General features: G+C 39.9%; 1 protein-coding gene across 2 annotated transcripts in view; it reads right to left on the bottom strand.

Moving 5' to 3' along the window:
* Positions 1-21,793, bottom strand: part of AKAP6 (A-kinase anchoring protein 6) — a 492,411-nt gene that overhangs the window by 259,023 nt on the left and 211,595 nt on the right. For both annotated transcript variants that reach the window (XM_049612916.1, XM_049612917.1), the window contains one exon: positions 18,234-20,000. In XM_049612916.1, the coding sequence (XP_049468873.1) occupies positions 18,234-20,000 (1,767 nt within the window). The remainder of the gene's footprint in view (positions 1-18,233; positions 20,001-21,793) is intronic.

Consider the following 21,793-nt stretch of genomic DNA (forward strand, 5'->3'; position numbering starts at 1 on the left):
TTGTTGAGTTCCTATTTATATAAATACTCTCAACTTTATTTGGGGAACACAGAGTTCTTTAGTAATGACAAGGTTATTATTTTTAGGGAAAAAATGGAATTATCACACTGAGTGAGCAAGAAAATAGCCATCTTTAGTAAATGGGGTAAGAGTTTTGCAATGATATATCCAATAAGGGATTAATATCCAAAATATGTAAAGAATTTATACAACTCAACACCAAAAAATACAAATAATATGATTTAAAAATGGTCAGAGGACCTAAATAGACATTTTTCCAAAGAAGACATACATATGGTCAATGACATGTGAAAAGATGCTCAACATCACTAATCATCAGAGAAATGCATATCAAAACCACAATGAGATACCACTCCACATCAGTCGGAATGGCTAGTATCAAAAAGACGAGAAATAACAAGTGTTGATGAAGATATGTAGAAAAGGGAACCTTACTGGTAGGAATGCAAAATGGTGCAACCATTGTGGGAAACAAAATAAAGTTTCCCAAAAAATTAAAATTAGAAATACCATGTGATCCAGTAAATCTACTACTGGGTATTTACTTAAAGGAAAAAAAGCTACTAATTCAAAAAGATATATATGCACCTCTATGTTTGTTTTTTGATTTACAATAGCCAAGATACGGAAACAACCCAAGTGTCTTTTGAGAGGATTCTAATTTATTAGAATCCAAAATGATAGCCAATTTAATTTTAGTTGCAGGTACTCTTCTCCAAAAGAAGCAATAAGATATTCAGAAGGAAGAAGCAGCTTGTAGGCAGATTATGAACATGGTATTATTAGATATTATGAGTTTGCTTTCTGAACTCAGTTGAGGTGTGGAGCAAAACCTGGGTTAGAGAAAGAAACATACAGGTGGTCCTGGAGACCATAAGCATGGATGAGATAACCTGGGAACAGTGTAGAGGGGCATATCCACTGTGCCTTCTTTTGATAGGTGAATGGATAAAGATGTGGTATGTGTGTTTGGGAATATCACTAAGCCATAAAAAAGAAGATCCTGCCATTCGTGACAACATGGGTGAATATAGGGGACATTATGCTAAGTGAAATAATCAGAGAAAGACAAATACCATATTATTTCACTCATATGTAAAAAAAAGCTGAAGCAGACCCATAAATACAGAGAACAAACTGGTGGTTGCCAGAGGGAAGTGGGTAGAGGATGGGCAAAATGAGTGAAGGAGAGTGAGAGATATAGGCTTCCAGTTATGGAAGGAATAAGTTACAGGGATGAAAGGAACGGCACAGGGAATATAGTCAATAGTATTGTAATAGTGTTGTATGGTGACAGATGGTGGTTACATTTGCAGTGAGCACAGCATAACTTACGGAGTTGTTGAATCACTATGCTGTACACCTGAAACTAATGTAACACTGTATTTCAATTATAGTTTAATAATAAATTTTTAAAAAGAAGAAAATAGCCACCTTTCTACCAGAGAATTTCAGGGTTGCAAGTCAGTAAAGGATACAAATTCAGCCACTGCACTATCTATCATTAGAGCCAAGAAGACAGAAAATAGTATTATCTAAATACATGTGCTTGGAAAGAAGAAAAGTTTACATGCAAATCAGAAACACAGATCTAGTCTTCAAAAGGCCCTTAGGACCCATGTAGTTTAATGCTCCCCATTTTACAGATGACAAAACTGAGGCTCAGAAAGGTTAAATACTTGACTGATACACAATGAGTAGATAGCCAAGTCAGAAGAACTCAGGTGTTGTGTATTCAATATACAGCTCAAATTTCAAAGTTTTCAGAGACATTCTTTGGCCAAAATTTCTAAAGCTCAGAAAAAAAGAACAACAGGGGTGCCTGGGTGGCTGAGTCGGTTAACTGTCTGACTTTGGCCCAGGTCATGATCTTGTGATTCGTGGGTCCGAGCCCTGCGTCAGGCTCTGTGTTGACAGCTCAGAGCCTGCAGCCTGCTTCAGATTCTGTCTCTGGCTCTCTCTGCCCCTCCCCTGCTTGTGCTCTGTCCTCCTGTCTCTAAAATAAATAAACATTAAAAAAAATTTAAACAACAACAACAACAAAAAGGACAGAACTAGAGCTTTTAAAATTAGTGCAAACTTTCAGATTACTATTGGTTTAATTATGTATTACTACCTAGATTGGGTTGCATTAGGCCAGCTCAAGTAAAGATTAAATTGTTTTTTTCATTCAAACTCTAAGTGTACGTACATACACATACACATGTATGTATTAGGTATTTTATTCAAAAACTATTTATTGCAAGCTTACTATGTATCAGAAACTGTATAGGGCCTGGAACTCACATATAAATGACCCAGATGCCTCTCTTACAGAATTCGAAGCATAGTGATATAAAGTGCGATGTGTGATAATGTGGATCAGCAGTTCTCAAACTTTTAGAACTCATTTAGACTATTAAGAATTATTAAGGGCCCCAAAGAGCTTTTGTTTCTATGGGTATCAATATTCATTTTAGAAATTTTAAAAATATTTATTAATTCATTTATAATAACAACAATAATCTATATGCATATTCACATAGTACATTGTTATGAAAAATAACTTCAAAAACAGTGAAGAGTGGCATGATGTTAGCTGTATGTGAATCTTGTTAATGTCTGGCTTGATAGAAGACAGCCGGATGCCATTTCTACTTCTGCATTTAATCTACTGAAATATCATATGCCATATAGCCTCTGGAAAACTCCGTTGTACACAGAATGAGAGTGAAAAGGCAGACATAATTTTAGTATTAATATGAAATAGTTGACCTTGTGGGCCCCCTGAAGGATCTTGGGAACCCTAGAGGTACCTGGATCATAGCCTGGGAACCTCTGTTGTAGATCATCCCAGTGTTCAGGAGTCAATGGAAGGCATTTAACTCAGTCTTGGGGCATCAAGGGCTTCTAGGAGGAAATTACAAGCAAGCTGAGCCATGCAGGATAAGTGTAATTCATTCAGAAAATATAAATAAATAAAAGGGTACTGGGAGGAGCAGAGAAGAACATTCCTGGCAGATAAAGTCTGAGAGGGAACAGCTCATCTGAGAACTCTATGTAGCTGAGAATGGCTAACACTGTGGGGTAGTGGCGTGGGTGGGAGGGAGGGAAAAACTGAGAAATAAGATTGAAGGGCTTGACCAGGAGCCAGACCACACATAACACACCTGGAGTCTGGACTGTATCGTGAAGACAATGAGGTGGGACCGGATTTCTGAAGCAGGGGAGTGAGATAATCTGATTGGCATCTTAAAAGACTCACTCTAGCTGCAATGTAGAGAGTGAATGGCTGAGCATACGGTTGAGATCAGAGAAGCCAGTTAAAAGGCTGCTCCGTACAACATGAAGTAGTCAGTGAGGGCTGGACCAAGGCAGCAGCAGTGGGCATGCAGGAGAGGTGTCAGGCTACACAGCAAGACAAGTTAAAATGGACAGGACCAATTGGATGTGAAGGATGAGAAATTTGTTAGAATCCAAAATGATAGCCAACTTAATTTTAGTTGCAGGTACTCTTCTCCAAAAGAAGCAATAAGATATTCAGAAGGAAGAAACAGCTTGTAGGCAGATTATGAACATGGTATTATTAGATACTGTGAGTTTGCTTTCTGAACTCAGTTGAGGTGTGGAGCAAAACCTGGGTTAGAGAAAGAAACATACAGGTGGTCCTGGAGACCATAAGCATGGATGAGATAACCTGGGAACAGTGTAGAGGGGCATATCCACTGTGCCTTCTACATCATGAGGCCCCAGAGGGCAGTGCACTCAACATGCTTCACTCTAGTCCCTTATTCCATGTCTGTCTCAGTGATTCTTGACACTGGGCTGTGTCTCAAAATCAACTGTGAAACTCTTTAAACACATGCCAAATTCTGAGAAGGAGAATCTGCTTCAAAGTTTCTCAGGGCTACAATGATATAAAAGCCGACAGCTGTAGGGCACTAGGAACATTTTAGTGTTGATCTCTGAAAAAAAAGTACTTGCTGCCCCTTTGTGACAAGGTTGCAAGATATGGTATAACCAGGAGACGGGATGTTCTCATAGGAAGTACTCTGGACTGGGGGAGACAGGTTCTAGCTATAAAATGAGGGCACTGAGCTGAATGATTCCTCATGCCTTTCTGACCGTTCATATCTGTGGCTCTTGCATACAGAGCCTCCTTTAAAGCTATATATGTTCAGGTGGTTGACCGCCTCTCTTCTAGCTAGGAAACTGATCTTGGTGACCTTCACATACTCCCAATGTCTCCCAATCCACTCACCATGTCTATCCTTTGACACTGAGCCTAAATGTCCCTTTCCCAACAAATCACCCAACCTATTACTGCCTTCCCAAGACACTTTCTTATTCTTTCCATCTTTAGCAATCAGAGCTTTGAGGGATAATTCTAAACCTACTGGAGGCCCTTCCTTTTTCTTCTTGTAATACATTGTAATGACCCTCCCTTTGGTTAAAGAGTGCTGTAAGAATTATTATTTATAAGCACATAATTATAAATAAGTATTATAAATATGTATAAATACAAATTATAAATAAGTAAGTACATATTATTTATAAGGTTGTTGTGTGACAATATTACAAACTAGCAGCTTGTTTGTATTTGTCTGAACACACATTCATAGCATAAATTCCCCTACATAAACTTCCTAAAATGTCAAGAAGTACATTAACTAAAATTATTGGGCCAATTAGAGAAGAATTATCTCTAATACAATATAAGAATCATCTACCAAGACAGGAGGCCCAGAGTCTCATAGAGAAGAGAAGTACAAAAATCTGGGGCAACCAGCACAGTTCCCAAGAGGACGGAGAAGTAGCCTTAATCATTGTGGGTGGGGGTCTGAGGCTTCATAATGACCGAGGTGGCTGGAGGTGAGAGGAGAAAACAGGGTGGTGACGTCTGATCCCAAAAGGCTGAGTGTAAGGGTGGGATCAGAGAAGCCAGTTAAAAGGCTGCTACAGTACACCATGAAGTAGCCGCTGAGGGCTGGACCGAGACAGCACCAGCGAACGTGGAGGTTACAGACAGAATGACCTACATACAGGAAGCTGCTAAGGCCTGACCCCTGCCCTCTCATAATAGTAATAATAACAACAACAGCAACCACAGGAGCGAACGTTTATTGAATGCTTACTACGTAGCAGGTACTCACCTCAGCTCTTCATACATTTTAACACGTTCACTAGTCACCACACTTACGTGGAAGATAACACTTTTAACCCTATTTTGCAGAGGAGGAAACTGGGACAAGGCCACATCGCTTGGTGAAGACAACATAATATTCCCAGCCACCACACTCTGCCACCATGTAGCACCACAGAAGCTCCCCCATCTGTTAATACAGGTGACTCCAGAAATCACTTCCTACCAACGTTACCTTTTCCTTTGCCGTAAGGTTCTACCTAGTACTTTGCTGTATATTCATCTCTTTTGGCATCTTGAAAAAGTCTACTGTTCTAGGAGTTCTTTCCAGCTATATTTTGCTCATATAAATGTGTCTCTAGAAAGAAGAATGGGCACAATATAACTTTTCATGAGCCCTGTATCCTATGGAGAAGGCACTAGTTGACAGTCTCTTGAATACTGTGGCATGCCCCAAACAATGTAAAACTAAAGATGTAGTGAGGATAGGATAAGTAAAAGGGCTTTAATGGGACTTTATTTTATATGGGTACAAATAGTCTTCTCTACACTATAGGAAATTAAAAAAAAAATATTTTTGTTAATTCAACTTATCAGCTTTATCTTTATAAAGTAATGGGCTCCAGTAGGAAGAAAGAGGAAGAGTACTAGATTGTAATTGTGACATACACCTCTTTCTCTCTGTCTGCCTATCACTCTCCCTCTCTCCCTTACACACACCCTCCCCACACACACACACACCTTTCAAGCTTAAGTCTCCAGACAAATCAGAAATATCAGAGCACCACCTCTAAGTGACACCTCTCTGGTTTGATTATTTTAAAAGCATTAAAAAAGAAAGTAACAACAGCTTCCTTTATTCCTGGATAAATAATTAAAGCAAACAGTAAAGCCACTGGCTTCCTAAAAAGTAATGCAGAGGTCTGCATCAAAATGGTAGATGGAAAGCATATGGGCCTGAGCTTCCAGGCAGCATCTTTCCTGGGTAAAGTTGTTTATTTGCCATGCAAAACTCAGGCCAATCATCTTCATATAGTAATATCCGCAGCCTCAGACATGGTCTGACATCTGAGTGACCTTGACACAGAACCCACCCTCTTGGAATGATTTTCCCCTACATGGTCTGAACAGAGCACAAAAGCAGTGCTGACAGGTAATTTTAAGAAATCACAATGGCAAGTCTGCCAAGGTGAATGCTTCCTATCTGCTTCATTTAGCTTACCTGATTTCCTATAATTTCAGGCTAATCCATATCTAATTCCTACTGGGTTACTCTGTTCACTGTCACCATTGTTCCTGGTCTCGTGGCATCTTATGAACTCTAGTCAGGCCCCAAATTCCTCTAGGATGTCTAGTTCTTGTCATATTACAGTGATAGGAATGCAGCCTGAATAGTGTTATACCTTCAGGCTCACTGATGTCACAGCCTCACATTCATGTACCAGGAGGATCTTGTCAGGAGAATTTACCCAGAATCCCATGGAACAGAAAGCCAACCATGTTGAAGTGATATATTCCACTGTGTATCTTACTGAGAAATGGCTGCTTAGTTATTGCCTTACAGTCAATCTCACAAAATTTCAAACCTAAAAAGGATCTTAGAGGTCATCCAATTCACCTTCTTTATTAATGTATACTTTTCAAAAGTGAGGTTTAAGAGATTAAAGTTCCAAAGTAAAAATACTACTTAGGGGCAGAATTAAGATTCTTATTCTTGGAGCACCTGGGTGCCTCAGTCAGATGAGTGTCCGACTCAATTTCAGCTCAGTTCAAGATCCCAGGGTCATGGGATCAAGTCATGTCTAGGGCTCCATTCTGAGCTTGGATCCTGCTTGGGATTATCTCCCTCTCTCTCTTTCCCTCTATCTCTTTCCCCTGCTCACCCTCTCTCACATGCTCTCTCTCAAAAAAATTTTTTTTTAAATATTTTACTGAAGCTGCTACTGATTCCCTGTATTCACAAGTGAAGTCACACTAATGGTAAGACTAGTACAGTGAGCCATTGTTGTTTGTAATTTCATATAACAATCTGTGCAATGGCATGAAAAACAATTAATATTCCATTTTAAAGACTAAAAAAGTTGGGGGGTTGTATAAACTGAGTCCTAAGTTCATGCCTTCAACTCCTTTACCCTTGAGAAAATGACCATATTTTTATGCCTCTCTATCCTCATTGGTAAAATGGGGATACAACAGAAGAGTATTTGTATCAGAGAGGGCTTTTTTCTTGAGAATTAAATGTGATGATGTGTGAAATGAATAAACCTCTTGGTACCTCACCTGACACACTTGTAAGCGGGCCACAAATGTCAAAGTTTGGTTTGGTTTTGTAAATTGTTATCTTTCCAAAGCATCCTACTAGCAATAAAGGGTCATGACATTAGGTTTAAGGATAAAGAAGAATTCACTATAATTCTAAGAATTATTTTAGTTGAATTAAAAAATGTAACACTCTTGATTTTCATCATCACAGAAATACTTCCTGTCAAATGTGGTTAGGCATTTTCATTATCTTTAGACAAGATATTATTTAATCAGAACCTTTCCATACTAAGAAAATAACAAAGAACTATTTTCATTTAATGTTTACAACTATAAACAAAAAGAACTGCACCTCTTTGTTTTATAAATGAGGCCAAAAACCAGATGCAGTGACTAGATATACCCTCATGGTGGTGCTAAATCATCACGATAAAGCCTTGAGACACATCTAAGGCTCTGCAGAAACCAAAGTGATGCAGGCCTGAAATATTCCTAACATATTAACCAGGAAGGAATTTGCTTTGGATCCCTACGGTTCTTTTCTAACAACCTTGAGCAATAACCTTGGCATACTATCTCAACAAGTCCATTAGCAATGTTAATTCACAGGCTTTTCCTGGCATTGAAACAAACAAAATGTACACAAAAGCTTATTATCCTTTAAAAAGTATAGCCTTATCTTTAAAAATATTATGCTGATTTAGAATTCTCAATTTGGATTGGGGCAACAGAGTTTACATATAAGATAACATTTACCTTTGCCCCATTCACTCACTGTGTACTTTAATTTCATATGTCCCTTGCAACTATTTGTTAAACTCCTTACATCTCTCAGCCCCCCAAACCAGATTGAAATCCCAATTCTTTTGACCCCTTTCCCCCACTCCCTTATTTTTAAAAAGCCAAAAATTTTTATCGACTTGTCTTTTATAACATCTGCCACCTCTATCTCTTTATTTCCTCAGTTGGCTTCCAAAACCACTGTTCAAACTCTTTTATATGTCCAGGCTATTGTAATAACCTTCCAAATTAGCCTTAGAGCACTAGCTCCCAACCTTGACTGCACATCATAATTGTTTGAAGAGCTCTTAAAATTACCCACCTGCTGAGATCCTAATTTAGTTAGTCTTGGGTGGAGCCTGAGGTTGGGATTTTTTTCAAATCTCTCTAGGAATGAAAATAAGCAGCCACAATAGAGAACCACTTTGCAAGTGGTATATCCAGGCAGGTGCACCACAATCAGATTAACCTTCATACCAACTCTCTGGACCAAAAAATTTAAGTGGTTTCTCATTTTCACAAAGATTGCAAATTAGTGACTTGAAATCCACATCTATCCTATATATGTGTTTTATTTGGCCTGTTTTAAAATTGTTCGGACCCAACATTTTTTAAATTGGAAGATGTCACATAAAACCGAGATTTCCTACTTTTTAAAACATTGCACGATCTTGCCACACAGGGTCCACATCATAGCACAACAATCACCTGGAGCTGACCAGTGGATAACCTTTAGATATGGCACTAACCCTCCAGTTGTTCGGTTCCCATCCCTCCCCATTTACACCTGGCTGAGTGACTCACTTATGTTATCTGTCTGAACTCTTAGAGGCATTTTAGTTTGTAGCTCCTGGTCTAGAGGATAAAGTTCAAATCGAACAATACATTCATTCACTCACCCACTCCCTCATTCATTTATTCATGCATTCATTAGACAGGTATTTATTTTTGTATTTGTACTATGCAAACACTTGGAATTCAAAGTCCATCATATTTTGTCCCTACAACAAATGCTATTATAACCAGCAGTCGGTTAAGAGACATTTGCCTCCCCATGTTCATAGTCTAGAGGCTCATTTCTCAAACTCCTTTGCAGTTAGGTGATGCCATGTGACAAAGTCTGGGTCAGTGGGATGTGAACACGCACGGTATGTGCAACTTCCAGGTTGTATGTGTGAGAAGAAAGTTGGCTGCTCTCCACTTCCCTCTTCTGGTGAGCTGGAATGCAGACAGAATTGGTGAGCCACAGAAGAGCAATAGGGAGAAGGTACCTGGATGCATAGGTGGCCTCTTTCCTGGACTGTCTGCCTACCTCTTGTTATTTACAAAAGATAATTCTATCATATTACACTTTGGGGTCCCTTTGTTTATAGCAGTTTAACATATACTCCAAACACCAAGCATCTCTCTACCCTTTCCCAAATACATCTTAAATATTCTTGACCTTAACCTTAGCTTATGCCAAAATTTCAGTCATTAACCTTCCACCTCCTCATCTCTATCTAAATTCTACTCACCATTCAAGACCCAGCTCAAGTAGTTCCTCTTCTATGAGGCTTGATCTAGTTATACTTGTTATTATCTTCTTTCCTCTGTCCCCCCATTGTATGACTTTCCACATGGTATTTACCAAATACTATCTTATGTAGTAATAAGCACAGCACTTTGAATTATGTTGACAACATAATTAAAAATAGGTCTATAGTTTATAGACCTAAAACTATAAAACTCCTATAAAACTCCTCTGGGCTTCTGTCTAAGCCCAGAAGACAAATTCTAAGACAAAAATTTAGGTTGTACATAGTATAAATAAAGAAGAGAATACAGAGTTCCTACAGCATTCTGCTATTATATTACACCTTTTGTTGAATCATCTTCTGTACTATCAACTTATGTTCAATTAGTGATCCTTTAGGACTTTTGAATCTTCCAACTACAAAGCTAAGCCTTCCCAATTCATTAAGAATCTTTTTCCTTGATATTTAAACTAAATTATTATTTTCTTTATTCTTGCATCTAAACAATTCCTCAAATCTCTAGATACATGTTTCTAAGACTAAGAAATGCACTGAAGGGAGGAAATTCAAGCTTAGATAGTCATGAAAAGCCAACTCAAAGTGCTCTCATGTCCGGAATCTGAGAATCTAGGGCAATATTAAAGGGAGAAAGTAGAAGATACTCTTGGGAAAAAAATTAAAAAGAGAAACAGGAGCCAGAAAGTGAAAACTAGAGAGTCCAGAAATAAAAGTAAAGAAAAAGGAATGAGAAAGAAGATGTAAGGAAGAGAAGGAAATGAGAGACAAGAGGAAGACCAGCAACCAAAAGAAAACAGTTATCATAAAGGAAATGCACATACAAAATGAAATGCCAGTGAAAAACAGTCGAATCCAATAAACTTAAAATGCTTCTTACCTGATGCTCTTAGGAGATCATATCAACACCTAAGAGCAGACTACCACTCCAACGACTCTAGGAAAACTGGTACGTGATTGGTATAAAAGAAATGTCAAAAGTGAGTGAGAATCAAATTTGTGGCAGACCTTGATTATAAGCTACTCTTGGGGGTGAATAAGAAAGATAAATCTGTATTTCAAATGAGACTTATTCAAATCTCAAATCAAATAAATAATGCCCAGCTGAGATTATTAAAAAGAGTGACTCCGAATGTGTGTGTGTGTGTGTGTGTGTGTGTGTGTGTGTGTGTTTAAACAAATCCCAGAAAGTGACTTGGCTCTAGCTATGAAGCTGCATCCTATCTCACAAGAAAGCCTGGGGTGAGATCCTTAAAACACGAGCAGTAATCACACTGAGAAAAAATAAAGGAAAACTCAAAGACCTAAAACTATAAAACTCCTACAAAAAACATAGAGGAAAATCTTCATGACATTGAACTTTGCAACGATTTCTTGGCTATAACACCAAAAGCATAGGAAACAAAAGCAAAAACAAATGGAAATACAGCATACTTAAAAATTTTTGTGCATCAAGGTCTCATTCAAGAGAGTAAAAAGTCAACCTACAGAATGGGAGAAAATCTTTCCAAATCATATGTATAATAAAGGGTTAATATCCCTAATATATAAAGAACTCTTACAGCTCAACAACAAAACATCAAATAACCTAATTAAAAATGGGCAAAGAACTTGAATACTTCTCCAGAGATGGTATACAAATGACCAAAAAGCATATGAAAAGATGCCTCAACATTACTAATCATCAGAGAACTACAAATCAAAACCACAATGAGATGCCACTCCACACCCATTAGGATGGCTATTATTAAAAAAAAAAAAAAACAGAAAATAACAAATGTTGGCAAGGATGTGGAGAAAATAGAACTCTTGTGCACTACTGATGTAATTACAAATGGAGTAACTTCTATGGAAAATGGTATGGAGGTTTCTTGAACATTAAAAATAGAACTACCATGTGATCCACCAATCCCATTTCTGGATATATACCCAAAAGAATTGAGAACTGAGTCTCAGAGAGGTATATGCACACCTACATTCATAACAGGGCTATTCACAATAGCCAAGAGGGGGAAGCAAACCAGATATCCTTCCACAGATGATGAAAAAACAAAATATGGTATAGATACACAATGGATTATTATTCAGCTTTAAAAAGTAAGGAGATCCTGTCATATGCTACAACATGGATGAACCTAGAGGACATTATGTTACATGAAACAGATCAGTCACAAAAGACAAATATTATATAATTCCACTGATATGAGGTATCTAAAATCCATAGAAACAGAAAGTAGAATTGTGGTTACTGGGGCTGAGGGAGATGGAGGAAAGAGAAGTTTCTGTTTAGTGGGTAGAGTTTCAGATTTGCAAGATGAAAGAGTTCTGAGATCGGTTTCACAACAGTATGAATATACTTAACACTAATGAACTGTACAGTTAAAAACAGTTAAAATGGCAAACTTTATGCTATGTCCTTTTCATCACAATGAAGAAAAGAAAAGGAAGAAAAGTCAGGACTATGTGCTATTTCTTTAATGACTGCCATCATCAGCATGGTATCATCGATGAGTCAACATACAGTCAAAATGAGGGTAAAAGATAGGACAACTTCTATATGGACCCATTTTATCTCCTGAAAAAAGGAATCAGTGCCAAGTTAATCCCAGGACCAAATCTCTTCTACATTCACATTACTCTGGGTTAACCAACCAGCTCCCTGCTCCATCTTGAGGCAGTAGCAAGGGTGGCTGCCTTCATACTGCTACCACAGACTTGACTACAATTTTACATAGCCTAGTTACAAAAAGCAAGCACTTGGCTAAGTATTTGCTGCACTGATTCTGAAATAACTTATGTGCAAAGACATCCTTAGCTGGCACCAAAGAAGTTTTTAAAATCAGGTTATAGATGTCTGAGATAAAATGCTAACAAGAGTTGGGTCACTGAACTCTAGTTGAGATGCCATAATCTGGCACTTGAAGACACTGGTTGGTGGAGAGAAAAGGGATCAGTTACGTCATGTATCTATCAACTTGGTACCAGTGAGCTCAACCTAATGGAGTAACATCTTCCAGGATGAGCTTTGAGAACTTAGTGTGAGCAGGAAGTCTGTGATGTGAAAAGTGGACCTTGCACTATACCCCAAAGGACAGATCTCCTGAAATACTTCACTGAGGTGACACCACACTGTACTGCATTCTCCCAGCCCTCCTGCAAATCATATAGCTGTTAATCTGGTGTCAAAATTGCTCACCTTAAACAAGTGACTACTCATTAGGCAGTTCATTTCTAGTCAGGTCATGAGGAAGAAGTCACGCTATTCACTTATGAATCTAGTAGTGGTTTGTGGGTTTTCTGAATAGATTTTATCTGTGTATGTGATTATTGTCTAACTCCCCTGGCATTGGACTATATCTGTAGGAGAAAACCAGGTCAGTCCTGGCATCTCAGTTGGAATCCCAGCTCTCATATTAGCAGCAGTATGACCCTGGGCAAGTCATTAGCATTGGAGCTTCAGATCCAACATCAGTAAAACAAGACCAATAAGAGCTCTTCCACAGGGTTGTCATACAAGTTAAATGAAAGAACCTATATCAGAACCTGGCACATAGTAGATGCTGATAAGAAATCATTTCCCTTCTTTCTTCCTTACTCTAGAGCAGGGGTCAGCAAATTTTTTTTTGAACATTTCTTAAATGTTTTGCAATAAATGGGTCTGGTTCAATAACTTGACTCATGTTTTTCACTTTTAATTTTACACCTTGAGAAGCTCCTATTGGAGGTGAACATTCAGACCTGAAATGCTCAATTACCTCATCCACACAATAGGTTCTGGAAGGATCAACCATGTCTCAGCAAAATTCCCTCAACTCCCACTGAGAGATTGGGAAAGGGACATCCCTTAGGAACTCACAGAGTTAGTTAACAGAAACATTTTTATTTGTGGAGAAGAACAGGCTGCAACTTGTTTCTTAGGTTTTAAAATATCACTTAATAAATATGTTTGCATTTGCTTGTATATGTGTAAAGCACTTCTTAAAGGACACATAAACCAAAACAACAGTGATCACCTTTGATGGGGTGGGAACTCAAGATGTGGAATAAGGATAGAGAGTTTTTTACTGGATATTTTGTTTTTGAGAGAAAGAGAAAGAGAGAGAGAGAGAGAGAGAGAGAGAGAGAGAGAGAGAGAGGAGACAGCACACAAGACAGGGAGGGGCAGAGAGAGAGATTGAGACAGAAAATCCCAAGCAGGCTTCACACTGTCAGTGCAGAGCCCAATGAGGACTCAATCCCACAAACTGTGAGATTATGACCTGAGATCATGAAATCAAGAGTTGGATGCTTAACTGACTGAACTATCTAGAAACTCTTTACTGGATATTTTTAAACATATATGTTTTTAAGCCATGTGAATACATTATCTATTCAAAGAAATTAATTTTCCTACAGAATAAAAAAAATAAAGAGAAAATTTTCACATTCACAAAACCAGCCCACTTTAAGAAGGACCCAAATGTGAGGGGTGGGGAATGACAGGAACCTAAATGGCATCTGTGACACTTGTCACTCGGGTGTTGTCCCAGGGATTCTATCACAGCCCCATAAAATCCCTAGTCTGTTAGTGGCCTTTTATGTGCCTTCTACCTTGTGTTCTGTGCGACTCAGAAAGGAGGCAGGGGAACTCGGGATGGGAAGGGAGGAGGAAACACCCCACTTTCCCTTTGATAAGGGTGGAGTCTGAAGCAGGATACATTCTTCAGCATTTTATAACTTTTTTATATCAGGCCAGAATTCTCCCCACAGATTGCACACTCCCTCCCTTCTTGGTTCAGTGTGTGCCACATTTACACATTCTTCCCAGCCACCTCAATCTCTCTTTTCTTTTCTGCCTTCAAATAAGCTTTACTTTTTTAATGAAACTTTTATTTGACTTTACTTTCAACTATCGTCTTTTGTCTCATATTGCTTTCTCAACCTAGTTCCTTGAGCTAGTAGGAATGATTCTCTCACTTCTCAATCATCTGTATTCCAGCTTCTACTTCTACTCTTTCATTGAGTCCATTTTTCTCGAAGGTCCTCACTGACTCTCAACTAAATCTAAGGGTTGTTTTTTTTTCTTTGTTATTATTCTTCTCAATCTCCCTTTTGCAGAGAACAAAGCTAATATCCATCTCACATCCCTTCTCCATCCATTTATTTAACACCCAAGAATCCTCTCTGTCCCTTCCTGGTCCCTACAGATGGGCCTATTCTTTGTTTCTGCCTTATAGCTGGGCTACAACTTGAGTCTCAGTTATCACCCCTCTTCTATTCTCTATCCTCATTTTCTCAGGGAATTCATCTATTCTCAAGACTTTATCTAGTGAATAGAGTAAAGCACATGGGGCTTGAAGACTTGCTCTATGACTTACTAGCTGGGAAGCCTAGGAAAATGATTTCGTCTCTCTGAATTCAGATTCAGCCACTCTAAAATGGGATTCATTCATTCGAATGAATTCAGTCTTTACTGAGCACTTACTATGTACCAGGCACTGTTATAAGTTCATTATATTCATTAGCATGCTTAACAGATAAATACTTCTTCCCTCACAGACCTCTCATTCAAGCAAGGGAAACAGTAAACATACTAAAACAAAAACCATAGTAAACAGAATAAAATGGTAGAATACAGTGAGAGCTGTAGAAAAAAAATAAAACAGTTCAGGGGACACCTTTTAAAAGGTGGTGAGGGTAGGCTTCCCTTAAGAAGTTGGTATTTCAGTAGACACAGAAGAGGTTAACAAAATTAGAAATGAGGGCATCTGATGGAAAGATGCAGGCAGAGGGAACTGACAGAGGTCCTAAAGGCAGGGGCATGCCCAGCTTGTTCCTTCCTGGAACAGCAAGGAGGCCAGTGGGAATGGGGTGAAGTGACCGTGAGGAAGAGCAGTTGGAAATCAGGTCAGAGAGGAAATCAGGGGCCTCTCAATTGACAGAAACTGTTTGGGGTTTTGAGCAGAGGCATGATATGATCTGATTTATGTTTTAAAAGGATCATTCTGGCTGCTGTCTTAGAAACAGACCATAATGGGAGCAGGATGGGAGCAGACAGACCGGTTAGGAGGCTAGTGCAGTAAACCAGACAGAAGATGATGATGGTGGCTAGGACCAGAGTGGGAGCATAGGGGGAAAAAGAAGTGGTCCATTTTGGGTAATAAAATCTATGCTGTAGGGCTGTTTGAGAATCATATGAGAGAATTACTGCAGGGAAAGTGCCTAGTAGAAGCCTGGTACCAAGAGGATGGTTAACACCCTTGTTATTATGTTACATTTGCAGGTAGAAAAGGTTCTCTGGGCCCACAGGTAGATCAAAGCTGGAATGTGATATCCTAGGTCAACTGACCTGGGGGTTGGCAGCTGCCCCACTGAAGGGGGAAGGGAGGGTAGACTGACCAAGGGTCTTAATCTTCTTTCAGCCTTTGTTTCATATGCCAACTCGGGGACAAAATTTCCAACTCCCTACAAGACACTTTCCCTTAACAGTTGTATCATATAATCAACATCAGTGTATTTATTTTTTAAATTACCTGCCTCCCCTCCACCTCAAGCCAGCTACCCATCCAAATGCTTCCTCCTGAGGAAGGAAGAGGCTGAACACTTGGCTTCATCCTTACACAATAATGGAAACAAAACGTGCTACCATTGTAAGTTGGTATTGTAGCCATTATCTGCTTAAAACATTTCTATTTACAAAAGAAGAAACAAGACCCAGAACGAAACATGATTAGCCATGGGCCACTCTAGGCTTTAATGACTGAGCAAGGCCTGGAGCCAGTTTTCTGGATCCAGCTCACTTCCTTCAACAGCCCTCCCCACCCTTGCCTGTCCCACAACACAGAAGTCCCTCAGATTGGCTGCCACAGGCCAGTATCTCTGCCCTGGTCACCATCACATTTATCATGACCTCCTTCCTGTTCCTGTCAACTAAATCTTCCAGAAAGGCTATTGGAGGCCATGGCCTACACTGCTTTTAAGTGTGGTGCCTCTGAGTTCAAATCCTTACTCTGTGATTACTAGCTATGAGGCCTAAAGCAAATTTTCTAATCTGTTCTGCCTTAGCTTCTTCACCTAAAAAAGTCCTACCTCCTATGACTTAAACAGAATAAAGCACATAAAGCTCTTATCACAGAGCCAAGCATGAAATAAGAGCCCGGGAACCATTAGTTGTTGTGGCTTACATTACTACTCACAGTAGAAGTAACTTCACTTTCAGAGAAGTTTCCATAGGTGTCTGGTGAGGAAATTCTAATTGCCTTGCTCTGGTCTTCAGGGCCTTGTAGCAACCAGGTCTATTACATATATCGGAACTTTCATTGCTTTCTGTTTAAAACCTTCCAGTCAGGACAGTTCTCTGTACCTCCCCACCCCCCATAAACATGCTCGTTCCCAGTTCCCACCTCTGTATTTTGGCTTATGCTCCTCCTGCCTGAAATACCCACTGTCCTCTCTGTCTAAATCCTGGTATACTCTTCAAAACTCCACTGAAGTTCTCGCACTTGACAAGAACGCCCCAGGCAAATCCTAACTCCACTGATATTATTTCTTCTTTCCAATACTACGGTATTTGCATGCAGTATATATTGATCACTTTCTTACTGAGAGGCATGGGAGCATTTAGTTAATAAGTATGGGTTCTAGAGCAGGTACCTGATCTCTCTCAGCCTCAGTCTCCTTAACCATACAATAGGGATGTTGTGAGGATTGAATATATAAATTCTTAGTAAAAATAATCATTAATATATGTTATGATTGTCTACTGACATTAACTCTTCCTTTGTTTTAGGCACCTTCATTTTCCTCCTCCAGGTTAGCCTGTCCATGTGTACTATACTTTTATCCAGTGTCTTAAATCACAGCTTAAATTATGGAGCTCAGTCCAGAGAATTTTGACATCTGCCTTCAAATACTTCATCTAATAGTCCATTCTAAAAGTACAGATTTATCCAAGATATCACCCCCACCTCATCTCAGAGCCCATGGATGGTACACAGTACAGAGAGCGTGGTGATCAGCCAGGGGCCTCAAAGAGGAGGAAGACTGAAGAAAAACAAGGTCTCCCCCCTAATTAGAAACATCTGGTCTATTTCTATAGGGAGCTAACATTGGGAATGGTAAGCTGTTCTCGGGTTAGAACAAACCAATCAAAAAGCAGTGAGGACAACTACAATATTCCATTCACATACTCCTGACGTACTGGTCTGTGCACGGCTGCCGTTCTGCTTTATTTCGTGTTCCATTCAAGGGGGCCCACCATTCACCAGGAGTCATGATGGGTGTCACCAATATCAACAGAGATTCCTGCACCAAGCAGCGCCACACCAAGCTAATGCACTGACAAGGGTCGTTCCTAATGATGCACATTCTGCAACAGTGCAGTGATCATTGTGCTTTTTCTTTTCTATCTTCGGGGAATCAGGATTATGAAAAATAGCTACACTTTTTATGATGGTGATGGGCAGGGGTTGACCTTTTTCCAGCATTATTTCCAAAGATCATATAGGAACTCTTTCAAGTCAAGAAGACCACCTTACCTCTATTTTTTCCCATATGGCTTCATAGTTGTCTTGGTGTTGAATATCTTGCATCAGTTTCTGAATTAAAGCAGATTTTGTGGCAGAATGGCTCTCGTTTTTCTCAGAGGATGAAGCTCTCTCCGACTTCTCATCAATGTATTTTTTCATACCAGAGAGAGGCATACACAACTCCTCATCAGAAAGAATGTCACTCAAGGGGCCAGACTCCATGCTCTCTCCCAGTGAAGAGGCTATGTCACTGGACGAGCTGGGAGACACTCTGCCTAGCCTCGTATGCTTCTTCTTGACATGGTACGTGGGGTAGATCTCAGAATCCGAATTCATTTCAGACAGTTCCCAGTCATCGATATTTTGAATGGTTTCTCCTCTGGGTTTCTGAGGCAGAAGCTTTGTTAGGTTTTCCAATTTCAGAGCTAAAACTTCTGTCTGCTTGAGGTGTGAGGGCAGTGCCAGGTATTCGTCGGAGCCATACCAGGCCTCCACGACATGACCGTTCCTGGTGACGTGACTTGGGGAGGAGGAGTAACTTTTTTTGCTTTTGTGTTTTGAAAGAAGGGGCACTGGAGACAGGATGCTGTCTGAGCCAGCAGAAGATTCACTACTTTGAGTAAGAGGTGGTGAACTGGATGTCTCTGACCTCACTGGCAATTTAGCATCCCAACTTCTCTGGTTACACGGCTCCAGTGAGGATGTGGAAACGGAGTCTGTTTCTGGCCTCTCTGTGGCATTGGAAGTACCTGAAGGAATCCCATTCGACACTACTGAGCTCCTCATGTTTTCGGCTTGCTTGCCTGAACCGGCTCCCCGTTTGGGTGTTCGGCACAGAGGCACCTCTGCTGGGGCCTTGTGTGGCTTCTTAAGTCGAGGTTTCTCTTTATGGCAGTCACTAAGCCTCCCCAGGCTGGAGGATATTTCCTTAATGTGACTTTTGACTGTGTTCTCAAGATTCCCATCTGCAACCTTGTGCAAACACTCATATGACTGGCTGGCAGCGGACGGGCTGTTGGGGTAGGAAGACTGTAACACCAGACAAAGCTTGGATCTGTCAGGAGCTTCCACCAGAGAAGGGGTGCTTCTGCTCAACTCAGGCTTGAGATCAGCCATCTGCTTCTTTGTAACAGTGCCTTTCAGATTATTCTTAAAAGTTTCCTCTTTAAGGAAAAGCCCTCTTTTTGGCAATGTGGGCTGCGTGGGAGAGTCCTCATTATAATTAAAGCAATCTCTGATGGATCGCTTGGGAGTTGCATTTTCACAAGGCAGAGGCTGTTGGTTCTTTGCCCCAAGCTGGGAGGAGGAACTGGATTCTTGCTTCACAGCCTCAGAAGGGGGTTGTTCAGCACTTGTCAGAGCTTCCCCTGAAGATGACGTCCCGGGCATTAAGCCTGGTGGCTCCTCGACGGTAGAAGCACTGTTTTTCTCACATCCACCTCTGTCATCTGCTGAAAGAGATACTTGCGACCTCTCCTCCCTGACTGCTTCTCTGCAGTTGGGAGGGACGGGGTCAGTAGCCACCGTGAGTAACCCAACGCTTCGGATGAGCTCGGGGAACTCCTTTTCCATCTCGCTGTAGCTCCAAGAGTCAAAGGGTTTGGTTTTGACCTGGCTAGAGGTCATGTCACCTAGGCCACCGAGCAAATCCTCACTTGGACTGTAGTCAGACAGTTCAAAAGCAGTAATACCACAATCCAGGGACAAGTAATTTTGAGAGCATTTGATAGTTAACTGTCCTGAGTCATCCACTTCTGTTAGAGAATCAAGTCGGCCCTGAAACAGACAAGGGCAACAGTTTCAGTAAATGCAACATCAATTACACTCAACTGCTGTTCAAATGAAATCTCAGCAGAGGCCACTGTAAAGGTCAAAAATGCAGCTGTCTCAATTTCTTCTGGTTTAACATACAGAAAGGCATATTAATCAATTATATTGCTTTATATAGTATCCTGTTCTTAAATATTGGATATTCCTTTAATCTGGAGAATAAAGCCTTGATAGAAATGGTCAAGGTCAAGCCAAAAATATCCATTATTGCCTTAACTTTCTATTTTAAAATAGCATACCGTTCATTGAATAATTCATTTTTTTATGCAATGCCTTATGTAATGATATTCTGGGAACCAAGTAACGTTAAGAGTAAAATCTCCATGAACATCTGTTTTTCCCCTTGCTATCATTCTAGCACCTACCACAGTGGTTAGCTTATAGAAGATGCCCAATAAATATTTTTAAGTGGTATAATTAATTACACTAAGTTTGACATGTTAACTACATATTTCATATATATTTGTCATATTCACAAATCACAGGAAGGTGAACTATGATTTGCATACATCACAGAAATAGTTCAAGACCAGCTTCTGTTTGTACCCACCCTTTTGAAGGTAGACACAGGTAAACCTAGGGAAGAGTAATGAATATTAAAACCTTACCATCTCAGTCCCTGTCCTCTCTCTCTCTCGGCATGCATTTCTTGCCCCCACTCCCATTTGTGTGTGTTAGGTACCAAGTGCCTCTCTCCCTTGTTATTTATAATTCAAGATAGCCCAGTTTGATTTGAAACCCCCCTATGCCATAAAATAGCTTTACTAGTATTTTTAATTTTTAATCTTTAATTATGTGATTAAGGCTTTTGTGTCATCACTAATACAGTTTCTAATATCACACAACAAACAGGGAGATTTTTGATGGATGATTAGCTGAAGACAGAAGGGCCCTGGAATCCTGTGATGCCTACCATGCGAAGTAAAGCCTGGTCTAATCTATCCCCTTAGGAGATGAAGGAAGGAAACTAAAACATGGAGGGTCATTTATCCCTTCAGGCCTCTTTTCTCCTGGAGGAAGAACCGGGTGAGCAAACTGAAGGCAGAGGTCACATGGCCACTGGACCCTGTGTCCTTTCAGCCAGGTTATCCCACGATCTGGTCATTCTAGGACCTTGCACTGGTTGTTGTTGTTGTTGTTGTTGTTGTTGTTCATTTGTTTGTTTTACTTTTGGAAATTTTCTCTCCCTTCCCACCTTCACCTTGCATTTATCTCTTACTCCCCTTACTGGTACCCACAACATTCAGATAAATACTAATAAGCCTCATTTAACTTTTCTAAGCCTCAGCTTCCTCATCTATAAGTGGGGATGGTTGATTACTACTATTACTTTTTCATTTAATCCTTGCAATAACTTTCTTCTGGGGCCTGTACCATTGTCCCTGTTTTATATAGGAGGAGCCTAAGCCAAAAGAAGGTACGTAACTAGCATACAGCCTCACAACTAGGGGCTGAACTAGGCCTTAAATGCAGGCCTTCCGACCCTGAGTCCACACTCTGACCTCTATATCATAATTTTCTTTGATTCATTGGCTATTATTTTAAACAGACATACCCCCTCCTCCAGTTTGTTTTCCACATTGTCACTAGAGTAATCTTTACAAATTACAAATGTGATGCTTAAAGTCTTTATTAGCTTCCTGCTGCTGGGTTAAAAATCCAAACCCTTCCAAGGACAGTCATGTAGAGGACTCTTTCAAGCCACTCTCCCCTCCCTGGCTATACCAACCGCAATGTCC

This window comes from Panthera uncia (genome assembly GCF_023721935.1).
Source record: "Panthera uncia isolate 11264 chromosome B3 unlocalized genomic scaffold, Puncia_PCG_1.0 HiC_scaffold_1, whole genome shotgun sequence".
NCBI lineage: Eukaryota > Metazoa > Chordata > Mammalia > Carnivora > Felidae > Panthera > Panthera uncia.